The following is a 16148-nucleotide window of genomic DNA, read 5'->3' on the forward strand; positions in this document are numbered from 1 at the left end:
AATGCCCTGTACAACTGCAGCAGAACCTCCCTGCTCCTATACTCAAATCCCCTCGCTATGAATGCCAACATACCATTCGCTTTTTTCACTGCCTGCTGCACCTGCATGCCTACTTTCAATGACTGGTGTACCACGACACCCAGGTCTCGTTGCATCTCCCCTTTTCCTAATCGGCCACCATTCAGATCATGGCTGAGCATCCAAAATCAGTACCCCGTTCCGGCTTTTTCCCCATATCCCTTGATTCCCTTAGCTCTAAGAGCTAAATCTAACTCTCTCTTGAAAACTAGTCTGTTGAAAATCAGTACCAGAATGAAGAGACCACTAGCTACTGTCATTAAGTTGCATGTACTCCAACAACAGGGTCTCCTTACTGTCTATAATGTCATACTGCAGATGCTGCTTTGTACCAGAGATAGACACAAAGTGCTGGAGTAACTCAGCGGGTCAGGCAGCATCTCTGAAGAAAATGGATGGGTGACGTTTCGGGTCGGGCCTGAAGAAGGGTCCCGATCCAAAATGTCACAGATCAATTTTCTCCAGAGATACCGGACAAGGAGGCACAGTGGCGCAACGGTAGAGTTGCTGCCTTAGAGCGCCAGAGACGCGGGTTCAATCCTGACTACGGGTGCTGTCTGTACGGAGTTTGTACCTTATCCCCGTGACTTGCGCGGGTTTTCTCTGAGAAGCTCCGGTTTCCTCCCACACTCCAAAGACGTACAAGTTTGTAGGTTAATTGGCTTAGTATTAATGTAAATCATCCCTAGTGTGTGTAGGGTAATTGGCTTAGTATTCACGTAAATTTTGGGGGGCACGGTGGCGCAGCGGTAGAGTTGCTGCCTTACAGCGCTTGTGGACCTGGAGACCCGGGTTCGATCCCGACCACGGGCGCTGTCTGTACAGAGTTTGCACGCTCTCCCCGTGACCGCATGGGTTTTCTCCAAGATCTTCGGTTTCCTCTCACATTCCCAAGACATACAAGTTTGTAGGTTAATTGGCTTGGAATAAATGTAAAATTGTCCCTAGTGTGTGTAGGGTAGTGTTAATGTGCGGGGATCGCTGGTCGGCGCGGACTCGGTGGGCCGAAGGGCCTGTTTCCGCACTGTATCTCTAAACTAAATTAATTCTGAGTGTGTGTAGGATAGTGCTAGTGTGCCGGGATCACCTGTCGGAGGGGATTTGGTGGGCCGAAGGGCCTGTTTCCGCGCTGTATCTCTAAACTAAACTATACTAAGCTAAACTATGGCCTGACCTGCTGAGTTGACCCAACGCTTTGTGTCTATCTCCCCTCTCTCTGTCCCCCCACCTCCCCTTGCTGCTACCAATTGCTGAACAAGCACCTGTAGTCCAACTGATCGTTTGCAACCTCCATCCATCACACAAACTCATCCCAACGTGTACATTGCCAGTGGATCAAACCCCTTTCTCACGGTGGCGCAGCGCTGGAGTTGCTGCCGTACAGCACCAAGCTTTGGAATTTCTTCCCTGAATCTCTGGGCCTATCCCTCCACTTCCATTAAGATGCTTTATCGAACCTACCTCGATGATTAAGCTTTTGGTCGTGTTATTTCTTGTTTTGTAATTCAGCGTTGGATTTTGTTACGGTTTCTCTGCAGTAACCTGGGACAACTTGTTTAATTTAGAGATACAGGGTGGAAACAGGCCCTTCGGACCACTGAGTCCTTGCCGACCAGCGATCCCCGTACACTAACACTATCCTACACACTAGGGACAATTTACACATTTTTTCAAAGCCAATTACCCTACAAACCTGCACGTCTTTTGAGTGTGGGAGGAAACCGGAGCACCCGGAGGAAACCCAAGCCGTCACAGGGAGAACGTACAAACTCCGTACAGGCAACACCTGTAGTCAGGATCGAACCTGGGTCTCTGGCGCTGTGAGGCAGCAACTCTACCACTGCGCCACCGTGCCGACCCATTGTATGAAATAGTTGTATAAACACAGACTTGGGCCCGAGTTATTTATTCACAAAGTGCTGGAGTAACTCAGCAGGTCAGGCAGCATCTTGGAAGAGAAGGAATGGGTGACGTTTCGGGTCGAGACCCTTCTTCAGACTGATGTCAGGGGGGCGGGACGAAAGAAGGATATAGGTGGAGACAGGAAGATAGAGGGAGATCTGGGAAGGGGGAGGGGAAGAGAGGGACAGAGGAACTATCTAAAGTTGGATAGTTTAGTTATCCCGAGTTAGTTTGGCCCGAGTTAGTTATTCTACTGACCTTGGAGGGAGGAGATGGTAGATATCTGATGTTTTGTGGTGGGACAGCTAACCTTGGCACTGGGAGAGGTGGGGATGTTGGATGCAGTGATAGTGGGACTCCCCCCTTCATATCTTTGGTCTTTAGAGGTACAGCGCAGAAACAGGCCCTTCGGCCCACCGGGTCCGCGCCGACCAGCGATCCCTGAACAATATAATTATCCTACACACACGAGGGACAATTTACAATTTTACAGAAGCCAATTAACCTACAAACCCGCACGTCTTTGGAGTGTGGGAGGAAACCGGAGCACCCGGAGAAAACCCACGCAGTTCACGGGGAGAAAATGGAAAACTCCATACAGACAGCGCCCGCAGTCGGGATCGAACCTGGATCTCTGGCGCTGTGAGGCTGCAACTCTACCAGCGTGCTGCCCCGTTGCTGGACCCACTTATCTCCAGTTACTTGGGGCCGCAAGCTGTGGCCAGTTTCGTATGGACAGATCCTGTAGGCTCTGTGTGATAACACTTAGACCTGGTGTCGGATATGACAGTATTGCCGTTTGAGTGAGGGGAATGCAAGAAAGTTTGGAGGAGAGATTTCGAGTTTAGAGTGGGGCAAACGCAATGCTTGCATTTATTTCAAGAGGGCTAGAATACAGGGAGGTAATGCTGAGACTCTATTAGGCGCTGGTCAGGCAATTGTGAGCAATTTTGCGCAACATATCTGAGGAAGAATGTGCTGCCTCTGGAGAGGGTCCAGAGGAGGCTTATGAGATTGATCCCAGGAATGACTGGGTTAACATATGATGAGCGTTTGTCAGCACTGGGCCTGTACTCGCTGGAGTTTAGAACGACGAGGGGGGGACCTAATTGAAACGCGCAGAATAGTGAAAGGCTTGGGTGGGGTGGATATGGAGAGGATGTTTCAACTAGTGGGAGAGTCTAGGGCCAGAGGGCACAGCCTCAGAATTAAAGAACGTCCCTCTGGGAAGGAGATGAGGAGGAATTTTGTTAGTCAGAGGGCGGTGAATCTGTGGAATTCTTTGGAGGGCAAGTCAGTGGATATTTTTAAGGCAGAGATAGATAGATTTTTGAATATTGCGGGTGTCAGGGGTTATGGGGAGAACGGGGTTTGGAGGGAGAGATCGATCAGCCATGATTGAATGACGGAGTAGACTTGATGGGCCGAATGGCCTGATTCTGCTCCTGTCACTAATGACCTTATGACCTTCGGAGCGTGTGAGCTGTGTTTTCCTGTTCCCTTCTCGGCCCTGCAGGCGGTCAGATGTCCAGCTTCAGTTTCACCTCCGCCGGCCAGCCGGCAGCCTCGTCCAGTCAATACCCAGGTGGCGAGTACAGCAGCGTCTTTGGTATCGCAGTGCCTTCAAGTCATGCCAGTGCTGGCACTAGCAGGTATGGTGTGGTTACCCTGCCCCTTCCCTCCCCACCCTCCAGACCTTGCCATCATTGTGCCTTCAGTCACAGCGCGGAAACAGGCCCTTCCACCCACTGAGTCCGCACCGCCCAGCGATCCCCCGTACACTAGTATACTTTGGTTCAGAGATACAGCGCGGAAACAGGCCCTTCCACCCACCGAGTCCGCACCGCCCAGCAATCCCCCGTACACTAGTATACTTTGGTTCAGAGATACAGCGCGGAAACAGGCCCTTCCACCCACCGAGTCCGCACCGCCCAGCGATCCCCGTACGCTAACACTATCCTACACACACTAAGGACAATTTTACAATTTTAACAAAGCCAATTAACCTAAAAATCTGGAGGAAGCTGGAGCACCCGGAGAAAACCCACGCGGTCACGGGGTGAACGTGCAAACTCCACACACACACACACACACACACACACACACACACACACACACACACACACACACACACACACACACACACACAGACACACAGCAACCGTGAGGCAGCCAGTTTACCGCTGCGCCTCCGTGCCGCTCCATTTCCATTCTAGTCGCAGCGTGGAACGGAGCCTTTCGGCTCACCGAGTCCGCGCCAACCAATGATACCCCGTGCACTATTTGGTTTGGAGATGCACCGTGGAAACAGGTCCTTCGGCCCCAGTCTGCGTCGACCAACAACCCCCCTTATACTAGATCTATCCTTCACACTGCGGGTCATTTACAGAAACACGGAGAGAAACTCCCTCTCCACCGTCCCATCACACACACACACACACACTCCCAGGACAAGGACAGCACGGGTTAGACACACAGTGAACCTCCCTCTCCACCGTCCCATCACACACACACACACACACTCCCAGGACAAGGACAGCACGGGTTAGACACACAGTGAACCTCCCTCTCCACCGTCCCATCACACACACACACACACACCCAGGACAAGGACAGCACGGGTTAGACACACAGTGAACCTCCCTCTACACCGTCCCGTCACACACTCACACACACACACACACACACACACACACACACACACACACACACACACACACACACACACACACACACACACACACACCCAGGACAAGGACAGCATGGGTTAGACACACAGTGAACCTCCCTCTACACCGTCCCATCACACACACACACACACACACACACACACACACACACACTCCCAGGACAAGGACAGCACAGGTTAGACACACAGTGAACCTCCCTCTACACCGTCCCATCACACACACACACACACACACACACACACACACACACACACTCCCAGGACAGGGACAGCACGGGTTAGACACACAGTGAACCTCCCTCTCCACCGTCCCATCACACACACACACACACACACACATGCTCCCAGGACAGGGACAGCACGGGTTAGACACACAGTGAACCTCCCTCTACACCGTCCAGTCACACACACATCTAGCGCAGGGACTGCAAGGTGTTTCATCAATCACAATCACAATAAAACTTTATTAGCCAAGTATGTTTTGCAACATACGAGGAACTACCATTTGCCGCACAGTCATAACAATAAAAAGCAACAGGACACACAAAATACATGTTAACGTGAACTTCCACCACAGTGACTCCTCCACATTCCTCACTGTGATGGAAGGCGAAACAAAGTTCAATCTCTTCCCTTCTTTGTCCTCCTGCGGTCGGGGGCCTCGAGCCTTCCGTTGACGGGACGATCTTACTCCCATGGCCAGCAGCGGGCCTTCCTCGAGTCTGTGCTCCCTTTATGTCGTGTGTTACGATGCTCCAGTTACTGAAGTATCTACTGTTCTCATTTTGTTTTCAGTATCTCCGGAACAGTGAGTGGAAGCCAAGTGCCTACGCAGCAGTCTGTTGCTACCAGTGCATCGAGCTTTGGAGGTAACTTTTTTATACACGGTTCACATCCAATTCCTGTTTTCTCTCTTGGCCCCCATGCTCCCGTTGCACTAATCCATGCTCAATGGAAGATCATACCCGCTCTGCTTCAATGCTACGAAGGGAGGGACAGCCCACGCACAAAGTGGAGGGCGGTGTTGCCATTTGGTCACGAGAGGGCCCCACAGTGTGGGTCCCCTCCATGCAAGGATTCTACTCCTTTACATCAGTGACCTGGTGTGGAAGGTACTACACCGAGGAGTCCCGTGAAACCTGTTTCTATCCCGGTTCACAAACTCGCTGGTCTGCTCGGACTCGGGGGGCTCGAGAGCCCGTTTCCGCGCTGTATCTCTAAACTAAAGTAAACTGGTGTATGGGGGATCGCTGGGCGGTGCGGACTCGGTGGGTGGAAGGGTCTGTTTCCGCGCTGTATCTCTAAACTAAAGTATACTAGTGTATGGGGGATCGCTGGGCGGTGCGGACTCGGTGGGTGGAAGGACCTGTTTCCGCGCTGTGACTGAAGGCACAATGATCCAGTCTAGGTCTGGAGGGCGGGGAGGGAAGAGGCAAGGTGATCACACCGTACCTGCCAGTACCTGCTAATGCCAGCACTGGCATGGCTTGACGTCTGCTGCATTTGCAGGCTGGATGAGTCTGTGTTTGGCACATTGGCCTTCAAGAGTCAGAGTATTGAGTTTAGAAGTTGGGAGGTCATGTTGCAGTTGTGTAAGACGTTAGAGTATTGTGGTCAGTTCTGGGCACAATGTTATAGGAAAGATATAGGAAAGGGCGTAGAGAGGATTTACGAGGATGTTGCCGGGACCCGAGGGGTCTAAGCTACAGGGAGAGGTTGGGGCAGGCTGGGACTCTATTCCTTGGAGCGCAGGAGGATGAGGGAGGTGTACAAAATCATGGCAGGAATAGATCGGGTAGACGCACAGAGTCTCCTGCCCAGAGTATAAGAAAATAACTGCAGATGCTGGTACAAATGGAAGGTATTTATTCACAAAATGCTGGAGTAACTCAGCAGGTCAGGCAGCATCTCAGGAGAGAAGGAATGGGTGATGTTTCGGGTCGAGACCCTTCTTCAGACTGAAGAAGGGTCTCGACCCGAAACGCCACCCATTCCTTCTCTCCTGAGATGCTGCCTGACCCGCTGAGTTACTCCAGCATTTTGTGAATAAATACCTTCTCTTGCCCAGAGTAGTGGGAATCAAGAACCTGAGGACATAGGTTTAGGGTGTGGGGGGAAAAGATTTCATAGGAACCTGAGGGGTAACGTTTTCACACAAAGGGTAATGGGTGTACGGAGCGAGCTGCAGGAGGAGGTAGTTGAGGCAGGGCCTATTGCAACGTTTAAGAAACATTTGGACAGGGACATGGATGGGGGTCAGGTTTAGAGGGATATGGGCCAAACACAGGCAGGTGGGACTAGTGTAGGTTGGTTGGTGTGGACAAATTGGGCCTAAGGGGCCTGTTTCCACACTGTATCACTCTATCTGGGGTCACTATGCCATCCTCCTTGCTTAGAGGCATTTTTCACAGTGCATTAACCTTCTCTCCTTTGAAGCAGATATATGTATGTTTTCCCTCTGTCTGCCCTGTATTTCAGCTTTCAGTAATCCATTCGCTGCCCCCACTGTTACGCCGCAAGCAGCTTCCACCAATCCCTTCCAGACCAACGGGATGGCACCAGGTGAGTCCTCACAGTCTCCCTTCCATTGGCATTCAAGAAAAGCTCTCCTTTTAAAAAAATTAGCTTGGCCGCCTTTTTCCAAATTCTCTTCTCCCCCCCGCCCCCACTCGCCTCTCCATTGTGGAGCAGCCGGTAGTCACAGGAGCAGAATTAGGCCATTCGGCCCGTCAAGTCCACTCTGTCATTCAATTAGGGCCGATCTGACTTTCCCTCTCAACCCCATTGTCCTGCCTTCTCCCCAGAGCCCTCATCCTCCCTTTGACCTCCTCCCACCTCAGCAGTCGCACTATTGATGCAAACGGTGATTTAGTGTGGCACGGTGGCGCAGCGTTAGAGTTGCCGTCTTACAGCGAATGCAGCGCCGGAGACTCAGGTTCGATCCCGACTACGGGTGCCGTCTGTACGGAGTTTGTACGTTCTCCCCGTGACCTGCGTGGGTTTTCTCCGAGATCTTCGGTTTCCTCCCACACTCCAAAGACGTGCAGGTATGTAGGTTAATTGGCTGGGCAAATGTTAAAAAAATTTGTCCCTAGTGTGTGTAGGATAGTGTTAATGTGCGGGGATCGCTGGGCGGCATGGACCGGTGGGCCGAAGGGCCTTTTTCTGCGCTGTATCTCTAAATCTAAATCTAAATCTAAAAAAAACTACAAAGCATTGAGGCAACCGAGTGAGGCAACAAAGTGAGATTAGTTAACGGGGCGGCACGGTGGCGCGGCGGTAGAGTTGCTGCCTCACAACGCCAGAGACCTGGGCTCGATCCTGACGACGGGTGCTGTCTGTAAGGAGTTTGTACGTTCTCCCCGTGACCTGCGTGGGTTTTCTCCGAGATCTTCGGTTTCCTCCCACACTCCAAAGACGTACAAGTTCGTCGGTTAACTGGCTTGGTGTAAATGTAAATTGTCCCTGGTGGTTAATGTGCGGGGATCGCTGTTCGGCACGGACTCGGTGTGTCAAAGGGCCTGTTTCCGCACTGTATAACTAAACTAAACTTAATACCGCCATTAAAAGAAACTTCTCTAAGATCAGTCTGAAGAAGGGTCACCCATTCCTTCTCTCCTGCGATGCTGCCTGACCCGCTGAGTTACTCCAGCATTTTGTGTCTATCTGCTCTAAGCGAAGGCTTCGTGCAAGTAATCCCCACACGCTGAGTGTAAATGGACAATAGACAATAGGCGCAGGAGTAGGCCATTCGGCCCTTTGAGCCAGCACCGCCAATCAATGTGATCATGGCTGATCATTCTCAATCAGACTTGTTTCCAATCCTACACCGTCCGTCTTGCATCGGGCAGCTAATACTCATCGTCCCAAGTCGTCAGTCGATGCAAGCTTCGAGCAGTGGCATGGAACAGACTTCATAATACAGCAAAGGTAGACACAAAATGCTGGAGCAACTCAGCGGGACAGGCAGCATCTCTGGAGAGAAGGAAGGAATGGGTGACGTTTCGAGTCGAGACTCTTCTCCAGACTGATGTCAGGGGAGGGGGCGGGATAGAGATAGTGTGTAACCAGAGACGGGAAGACTGGTGGGAGAACTGGGAAAGGGAGGGGATAGAGAGGGATAGAGAGAGAAGTCAATGTTCACACCGCTGGGGTGTAAGCTGCCCAAGCGAAATATGAGGTGCTGTTCCTCCAATTTGCGCTGGGCCTCACTCTTGACAGTGGAGGAGGCCCAGGACAGATTGGGAGTGGGAGGGGAAGTAGAAGTGCTGAGCCACCGGGAGATCAGATAGGTCAAGACGGACTGAGCGGAGGTGTTGAGCGAAACGATCGCTGAGACTGCGCTTGGTCTTGCCGATGTGGAGAATTTGACACCTACCGTTCCTATTCATAATACAGCACTCTGATGGCACAGTGGTGCTGATGGTAGGGCCACCACCTCACAGCACCAGCGAGCCGGGTTCGATCCTGGCCTCAGGTGCTGTGTGTGTGTGTGTGTGTGTGTGTGTGTGGAGCTTGCACGTTATCCCTGTGACTGTGTGTCCATCCCCCTTCCATCTCTGGGTTTGTGGATTAATTGGCCCTCTGCAAAAATAGTCCCCGCGTGCGTGGAGAGTGGATGGGAAAGTGGGATATCGTAGAACGAGTGTGAACGGGTGATCGATGGTTGGCATGGATTCAGTGGGCCGAAGGGCCTCTTTCCATGCTGTATTTCTAAGCTTAACGACACTAACTCAAGCACATTCAAAGTACTTACTTGCACTAAATCTTAAATATTTTTCTGAAGTGATTAGTCAAGTCGATCTTGATCCAGTCGAATTATATAAAGCCTTGCAGGGAGCAAAATCTCCAGAACTCCAGTATAGAAGGCCGTGGAGGCCAAATCAATGGATATTATTAAGGCAGAGATAGATAGATTCTTGATTAGTGCGGGTGTCAGGAGTTATGGGGAGAAGGCAGGAGAATGGGGTTAGGAGGGAGAGATAGATCAGCCATGATTGAATGGCGGAGTAGACCTGATGGGCCGAATGGCCTGATTCTGCTCCTATCACTTATGAACTTTAAACTTAGATCGCCACAAGAAGCTGTTTCACAGCGTCCTAGATCCGGGTTCGATCCTGACTATGGGTGCTGTCTGGCCGGAATATGTACGTTCTCGGTGGGTTGAAAAAGGGCCTGTTTCCAATCTGTATCTCTAAACTAAACTAAACTAAACTAAGATGCCTTATGGGCAGGGCAGTGGTGCGGTGGTAGAGTTGGGTTCAATCCTGACAACGGGTGGTCCGTACGGAATTTGTACGTTTTCCCCAGGACCTGCATGGGTTTTCTCTATGGATCTCTGGTTTTAATAGGAATCTGTGGGGTAACTTTTTCACACAGAGGACGGTGGGTGTATGGGTCGAGCCGGCAGAGGAGGTCATTGAGGCTGGGACTATCCCAACGTTTAAGAAACAGACAGGTACATGGATAGGACAGGTTTGGAGGGATATGGGCCAAACGCAGCACAGCCAGGTGGGACTAGTGTAGCTGGGACATGTTGGACGTTGGGCCGAAGGGCCTGTTTCCACGCTGCATCAATCTAAGACTATAATCAGGGTCGTATTAATGAACGTGAAGCAAATACCCAAATTCCTGCTGGTTATTCTCAATAGCTTCGTGAAATAATGTCATCAACAGTGGTGGTGTTGAGATCTTTGCTGGTTGTCCCTTTTACCTGGCGCAGCAGGTAGAGCTGCTGCCTCACAGCATCAGAGACCCGGCCCAACTTGCCCACGCTGACCAACATGCCCCCGGGTACACTAGGCCCACCTCTCTGCGCTTGGCCCATATCCTTCTTAACCTGTCCTACCCTTTGTACCTGTCCAAATGTCTTATAAAGGCTGTGATAATACCTGCCTGAATTATCTCCTCTGCCAGCATCTTCCATATACCCATCACCCACTGAGTGAAAAAGTTGCCCCTCAGGTTCTTATGAAACATTTCCCCTCACCTTAAACCAATGTTGTCTGGTTCTTGATTCCACTTTTCTGGGTAAAAGACTTAACTCTGCCCCTCATGATCTTATGCACCTCTATAAGATCTCCCCTCATCCTCTCCCTACAGCTCAGGCCTTCGAGTCCTGGCAACATCCTCGTAAACCTTCTGCCCTCCCTTTCCAGCTTAACATCTTTCATATAACAGGCTGACCAAAACTGAACACAAAACTCCAAATGTGACCTCACCAATGTCTTGTACGACTGTAACGTCACCCATTGTCTCGACCCGAAACGTCACCCATTCCTTCTCTCCTGAGATGCTGCCTGACCTGCTGAGTTACTCCCAACTTCCCAGGGCGGCACGGTGGCGCAGCGGTAGAGTTGCTGCCTTACAGCGAATACAGCGCCGGAGACTCAGGTTCAATCCTGACTACGGGTGCTGTACTGTACGGAGTTTGTACGTTCTCCCCGTGACCTGCGTGGGTTTTCTCCGAGATCTTCGGTTTCCTCTCACACTCCAAAGACGTACAGGTTTGTAGGTTAATTGGCTGGGCAAATGTAAAAATTGTCCCTAGTGGGTGTAGGATAGTGTTAAGGTGCGGGGATCGCTGGGCGGCGCGGAACCGGTGGGCCGAAGGGCCTGTTTCCGCGCTGTATCTCTAAGTCTAAGTCTAAGTCTCTAGTCAGTACTCTGAATGATGATGGCCAATGTGTCAAAACCCTTCTTGACCACCCGATTGAGACACCACTTTCAAGGAACTATGTACTTGCACTATTAGATCCCTCTGCTCTACAACACTCTTCCATTCACTGTGAAGGTCCTGCCCTACTGTGAATTCCTAAAATGCAACACCTCACACTTGTCTGTATTAAACTCTGGTGCTCCGGCTTCCTCCCGCGCCCCAAAGACGTGCAGGTTTGTGGGTCAATTGACCCTCTGACAAACTGCCCCAAAAGTGTAGAGTGTGGAAGTGGGATAACGTCGAACTAGTGTGGATGGTGATGGCGCGACTGTCGTATGTTGAAAGACTGGAGCGACTAGGCTTGTATACACTGGAATTTAGAAGGATGAGAGGGGATCTTATCGAAACGTATAAGATTATTAAGGGGTTGGACACGTTAGAGGCAGGAAACATGTTCCCAATGTTGGGGGAGTCCAGAACCAGGGGCCACAGTTTAAGAATAAGGGGTAGGCCATTTAGAACGGAGATGAGGAAAAACGTTTTCAGTCAGAGAGTTGCGAATCTGTGGAATTCTCTGCCTCAGAAGGCAGTGGAGGCCAATTCTCTGAATGCATTCAAGAGAGAGCTAGATAGAGCTCTTAAGGATAGCGGAGTCAGGGGGTATGGGGAGAAGGCAGGAACGGGGTACTGATTGAGAATGATCAGCCATGATCACATTGAATGGCGGTGCTGGCTCGAAGGGCCGAATGGCCTCCTCCTGCACCTATTGTCTATTGTGATCGATGGTCGACGTCTATATGGTTGTAATGAAGGCAAGGCGGGGCGGCACGGTGGCGCAGCAGTAGAGTTGCTGCCTTACAGCGCCAGCGAACCAGATTCAATCCTGTCTACGGGTGCTGTCTGTACATTCTTCCCGTGACCTGCGTGGGTTTTCTCCAGATGCTCCGGCTTCCTCCCACATTCTAAAGACATACAGGCTATCAGGTTCATTGGCTTTGGTAAAATTTGTTAATTGTCCCTAGTTTGTGTAGGATAGTGCTAGTGTGCGGGGATCGCTGGTCGACACGGACTCGGTGGGAAAAGAGTCTGTTTCCACGAGGCATTTCAGTGTATTTTTGTAGTTGAAGAGATACAGTGGGGAAACAGCCCCTTCGGCCCACCAAGTCCACACAGACCAGCAGACCCCGCACGCTAACACTATCCTACTCACACCAGGGACAATTTACATTTATACCTAGCCAATGAATCCACAAACATGCACGTCTTTGAAGTGTGGGAGGAAACCGCAGATCCCGGAGAAAACCCACGCAGGTCACAGGGAGAACGTGCAAACTCCGTACAGACAGCACCCTTCGTCAGGATCGAACCCGGGTCTCTGGCGATGTGAGGCAGCAACTCTACCGCTGCGCCCTCGTGCCGCCTAGTTCTCTAACTAAATTAAACTGTCAACATTCGCCATTGTTCCATGACGATTCTGATAGCAATCAAGGGTGTGTGTAACCACCATTAAAACAAGGAAATCCAGATACCTGCTGTCAGTGATTTCCTGTGTGGGAAGTGTAAGAAAATAACTGCAGATGCTGGTACAAATCGAAGGTATTTATTCACAAAATGCTGGTCAGGCAGTATCTCAGGAGAGAAGGAATGGGCGACGTTTCGGGTCGAGACCCTTCTTCAGACTGATGTCAGGGGGGCGGGACACAGGAAGGATATAGGTGGTGACAGGAAGATAGAGGGAGAACTGGCAAGGGGGAGGGGAAGAGAGGGACAGAGGAACTATCTAAAGTTGGAGAAGTCAATGTTCATACCGCTGGGCTGCAAGCTGCCCAGGTGAAATATGAGGTGCTGTTCCTCCAATTTCCGGTGGGCCTCACTATGGCACTGGAGGAGGCCCATGACAGAAAGGTCAGACTGGGAGTGGGAGAGGGAGTTGAAGTGCTCAGCCACCGGGAGATCAGATTGGTTAACGCAGACCGAGCGCAGGTGTTGAGCGAAGCGATCGCCGAGCCTGCGCTTGGTTTCGCCGATGTAAATAAGTGAAATAAGTAAATAAGGTGTGTGGAAAGGAACTGCAGATGCTGATTTAAACCGAAGATAGATACAAAATGCTGGAGTAACTCAGCGGGGCAGGCAGCATTTCTGGAGAGAAGGAATGGGCGACGTTTTGGGTCGAGGCCCTTCTTCAGACCCTGCATTGCCTGCTCCTTTACAGGATGAGATCTTTTGCAACCTTCTCCAGTGTAACCTTCAGTACGCTGTGATCTGTTGAGAAGTTCAGGTATTTATGAGCCATTCTCGCTGCAAAGTACCCTGAATATGTTCTGCTTCGTGGCGTGAGGTGTGACTGAGGTTTGTAATGGTGTGCTAAAATAATTACCACGGCGACCTTGTGGAACTTAAAGCAAAGACTAATTTAAATGTGTGGATTTTTAATTCCCTCGTAACAATTTTGCAGCATACTGAATTTTTAAATAGCACTTTGTTTTTTAAGAAAGGTTTTAATATTTGTGCTTCCAACAACCACGTATGTTTTGATCTGTATTTTGTCCGTTGCGCAGTGTTCCAATCGAATTGTGTCAGCTTTCCTGTCTGTGTAAAGTCTTGTGTAGGAAAGAACTGCAGATGCTGGTTTAAAGCGAAGATAGACTCAAAATGCTGGAGTAACTCAGCGGGTCAGGCAGCATCTCTGGAGAGAAGGAACGGGTGACGTTTCGGGTCAGTCAGAAGAAAGGTCTCGACCCGAAACGTCACCCTTTCCTTCTCTCCAGAGATGCTGCCTGACCCGCTGAGTTACTCCAGCATTTTGAATTGAATTGAATAAATTTATTGGCCAAGTATGTACACATACAAGGAATGTGCCTTGGTGCTCCGCTCGCAAGTAACAACACGATATACTGTAAACAATTAAGAATAAAACATAAAGCATTAAGAATAAAACATTATAGTTTAAACATGTGAATGAAATAAAATACCAGATCAAAAGGAGGCCACAGACTTTTGGTTGTTGAGTAGAGCTACTGCTCATGGAAAACAGCTGTTTTTATGTCCGGCTGTGGCTGCTCTGACAGTCAGGAGTCGCCTTCCAGAGGGAAGTGCTTCAAAGAGTTAGTGGCCAGGGTGAGAGGGGTCAGAGATGATCTTGCCCGCTCGCTTCCTTGCCCTTGCAGTGTACAGTTCGTCAATGTGGGGGAGTTTGCAGCCAACAACTTTCTCAGCTGATCGAACGATGCGCTGCAGCCTCCGGATGTCGTTTTGTGTCCATCTTGTGTAAAGTCTTTGGTGTTTCAAGTCCTCTCTGTTGCTGGACCTCAAGAACCTCCACGGTTTAGCTTGAGGTTTAGGTTTATTATTGTCACGTGTACCATCCCATCAAATGGGCGGCACAGTGGCACAGCGGTAGAGTTGCTGCCTTAGTTCAGTTTAGTCCATTGTCATGTGTACCGAGGTACAGTGAAAAGCTTTTGTTGTGTGCTAACATGGTTACAATCGAGCCATTCGCAGTGTACAGGTGCATGATAAGGGAATAACCTTTAGTGCAAGGTAAAGCCCATAAAGAACGATCAAAGATCGTCCGAGGGTCCCCAGTGAGGTAGATGGTAGTTCAGCACTGCTCTCTGGATGTGGTAGGATGGTTCAGTTGCCTGATTACAGCCGGGAAGAAACTGTCCCTGAATCTGGAGGTGTGCGTTTTCACATTTCTACACCCTTTGCCCGATGGGAGAGGGGAGAAGAGGGAGTGTCTGGACCCGGGTTCGATCCTGACATGGGGTGATGTCCGTACGGAGTTTGCACGTGGGTTTTCCCCGTGTGCTCCGCTTGCCTCCCGCATTGTGAAGGCGTGCGGGTTTGTAGGTTAATTGTCTTCTATAAATTGTCCCGAGTGTGTAGGATAGAACTAGTGCATGGGTGATCGCTGGTCGGCGCGGACACGGTGGGCCGAAGGGCCTGTTTCCATGCTGTGTCGCTAAACGAAACTAAATTAAATCAGATAAGACTATACATAAATATAATAAAACCAAACTCAAGCACAATAGATCGAGCAAAGGGTAAGATACAGAGTGCAAAATATAATTGTACTGAGTCCACACCTACCAGCAATCAATAGTACACTAGCACTATCCCACACACTCGGGACAATTTACACATTTATTTTTTACCGAAGCCAATTAACCTACAAACCTGTACGTCTTTGGAGTGTGGGAGGAAACGGGAGCACCCGGAGAAAGCCCACACGGTCACGGGGAGAAGGTACAAACTCCGTACAGACAGCACCCGTAGTCAGGATCAAACTCGGGTCTCTGGCGTTGTGAGCCAGCAACTCTACCGCTGCACCACTGTGCCGCCCCGACCTGAAATGTCAACCCTGTTTCCTTTCCCCACGGGTGTAGCCTGACCTGCTGAGAGTTTCCAACATTTTCCAGTTTTAGTCAGGTAGTACGTCGGTCGGTGCTGTCCATAACCGAGGGAGGGGAAGAAGGTTGTTTTTGGACACAGGATTCATCGTCTATTCCATGGCCGTTGGTCGGGGCGGGAGGGTTCAAGCAAGCATCATGTTGCAGTGGAGGGGTGCGTGAAAGCAGAGGAGGGAGAGCACCGCTTTGTGGCTGGGGCATCTCGGTCAGCGAGGATGAGTAGTGGGCGAAGGGCCCATCCCCCTGCTGTGTGACGGCATGGTGGGCACAACGGTAAAGCTGCTGCATCACAGCGCTAGAGACGCGGGTTCCATCCTGACCCCGGGTGCTGTCTGTGCGCGCGTGTGTGTGCGTATGTGTGTGTGTACATTCTCCCTGTGACCACGTCGGTTTCCTCAGGGTGCACTGG

The 16148-nt window shown here is 50.6% G+C and overlaps 1 protein-coding gene across 3 annotated transcripts in view; it reads left to right on the forward strand.

Moving 5' to 3' along the window:
* Window positions 1–16148, forward strand: part of LOC144609225 (arf-GAP domain and FG repeat-containing protein 1-like) — a 128022-nt gene that overhangs the window by 98131 nt on the left and 13743 nt on the right. For all 3 annotated transcript variants that reach the window (XM_078427644.1, XM_078427646.1, XM_078427645.1), the window contains 3 exons: window positions 3497–3632; window positions 5465–5538; window positions 7148–7231. In XM_078427644.1, the coding sequence (XP_078283770.1) occupies window positions 3497–3632; window positions 5465–5538; window positions 7148–7231 (294 nt within the window). The remainder of the gene's footprint in view (window positions 1–3496; window positions 3633–5464; window positions 5539–7147; window positions 7232–16148) is intronic.

The sequence above is a fragment of the Rhinoraja longicauda genome, chromosome 34 (assembly GCF_053455715.1).
Source record: "Rhinoraja longicauda isolate Sanriku21f chromosome 34, sRhiLon1.1, whole genome shotgun sequence".
Classification (NCBI taxonomy): domain Eukaryota; kingdom Metazoa; phylum Chordata; class Chondrichthyes; order Rajiformes; family Arhynchobatidae; genus Rhinoraja; species Rhinoraja longicauda.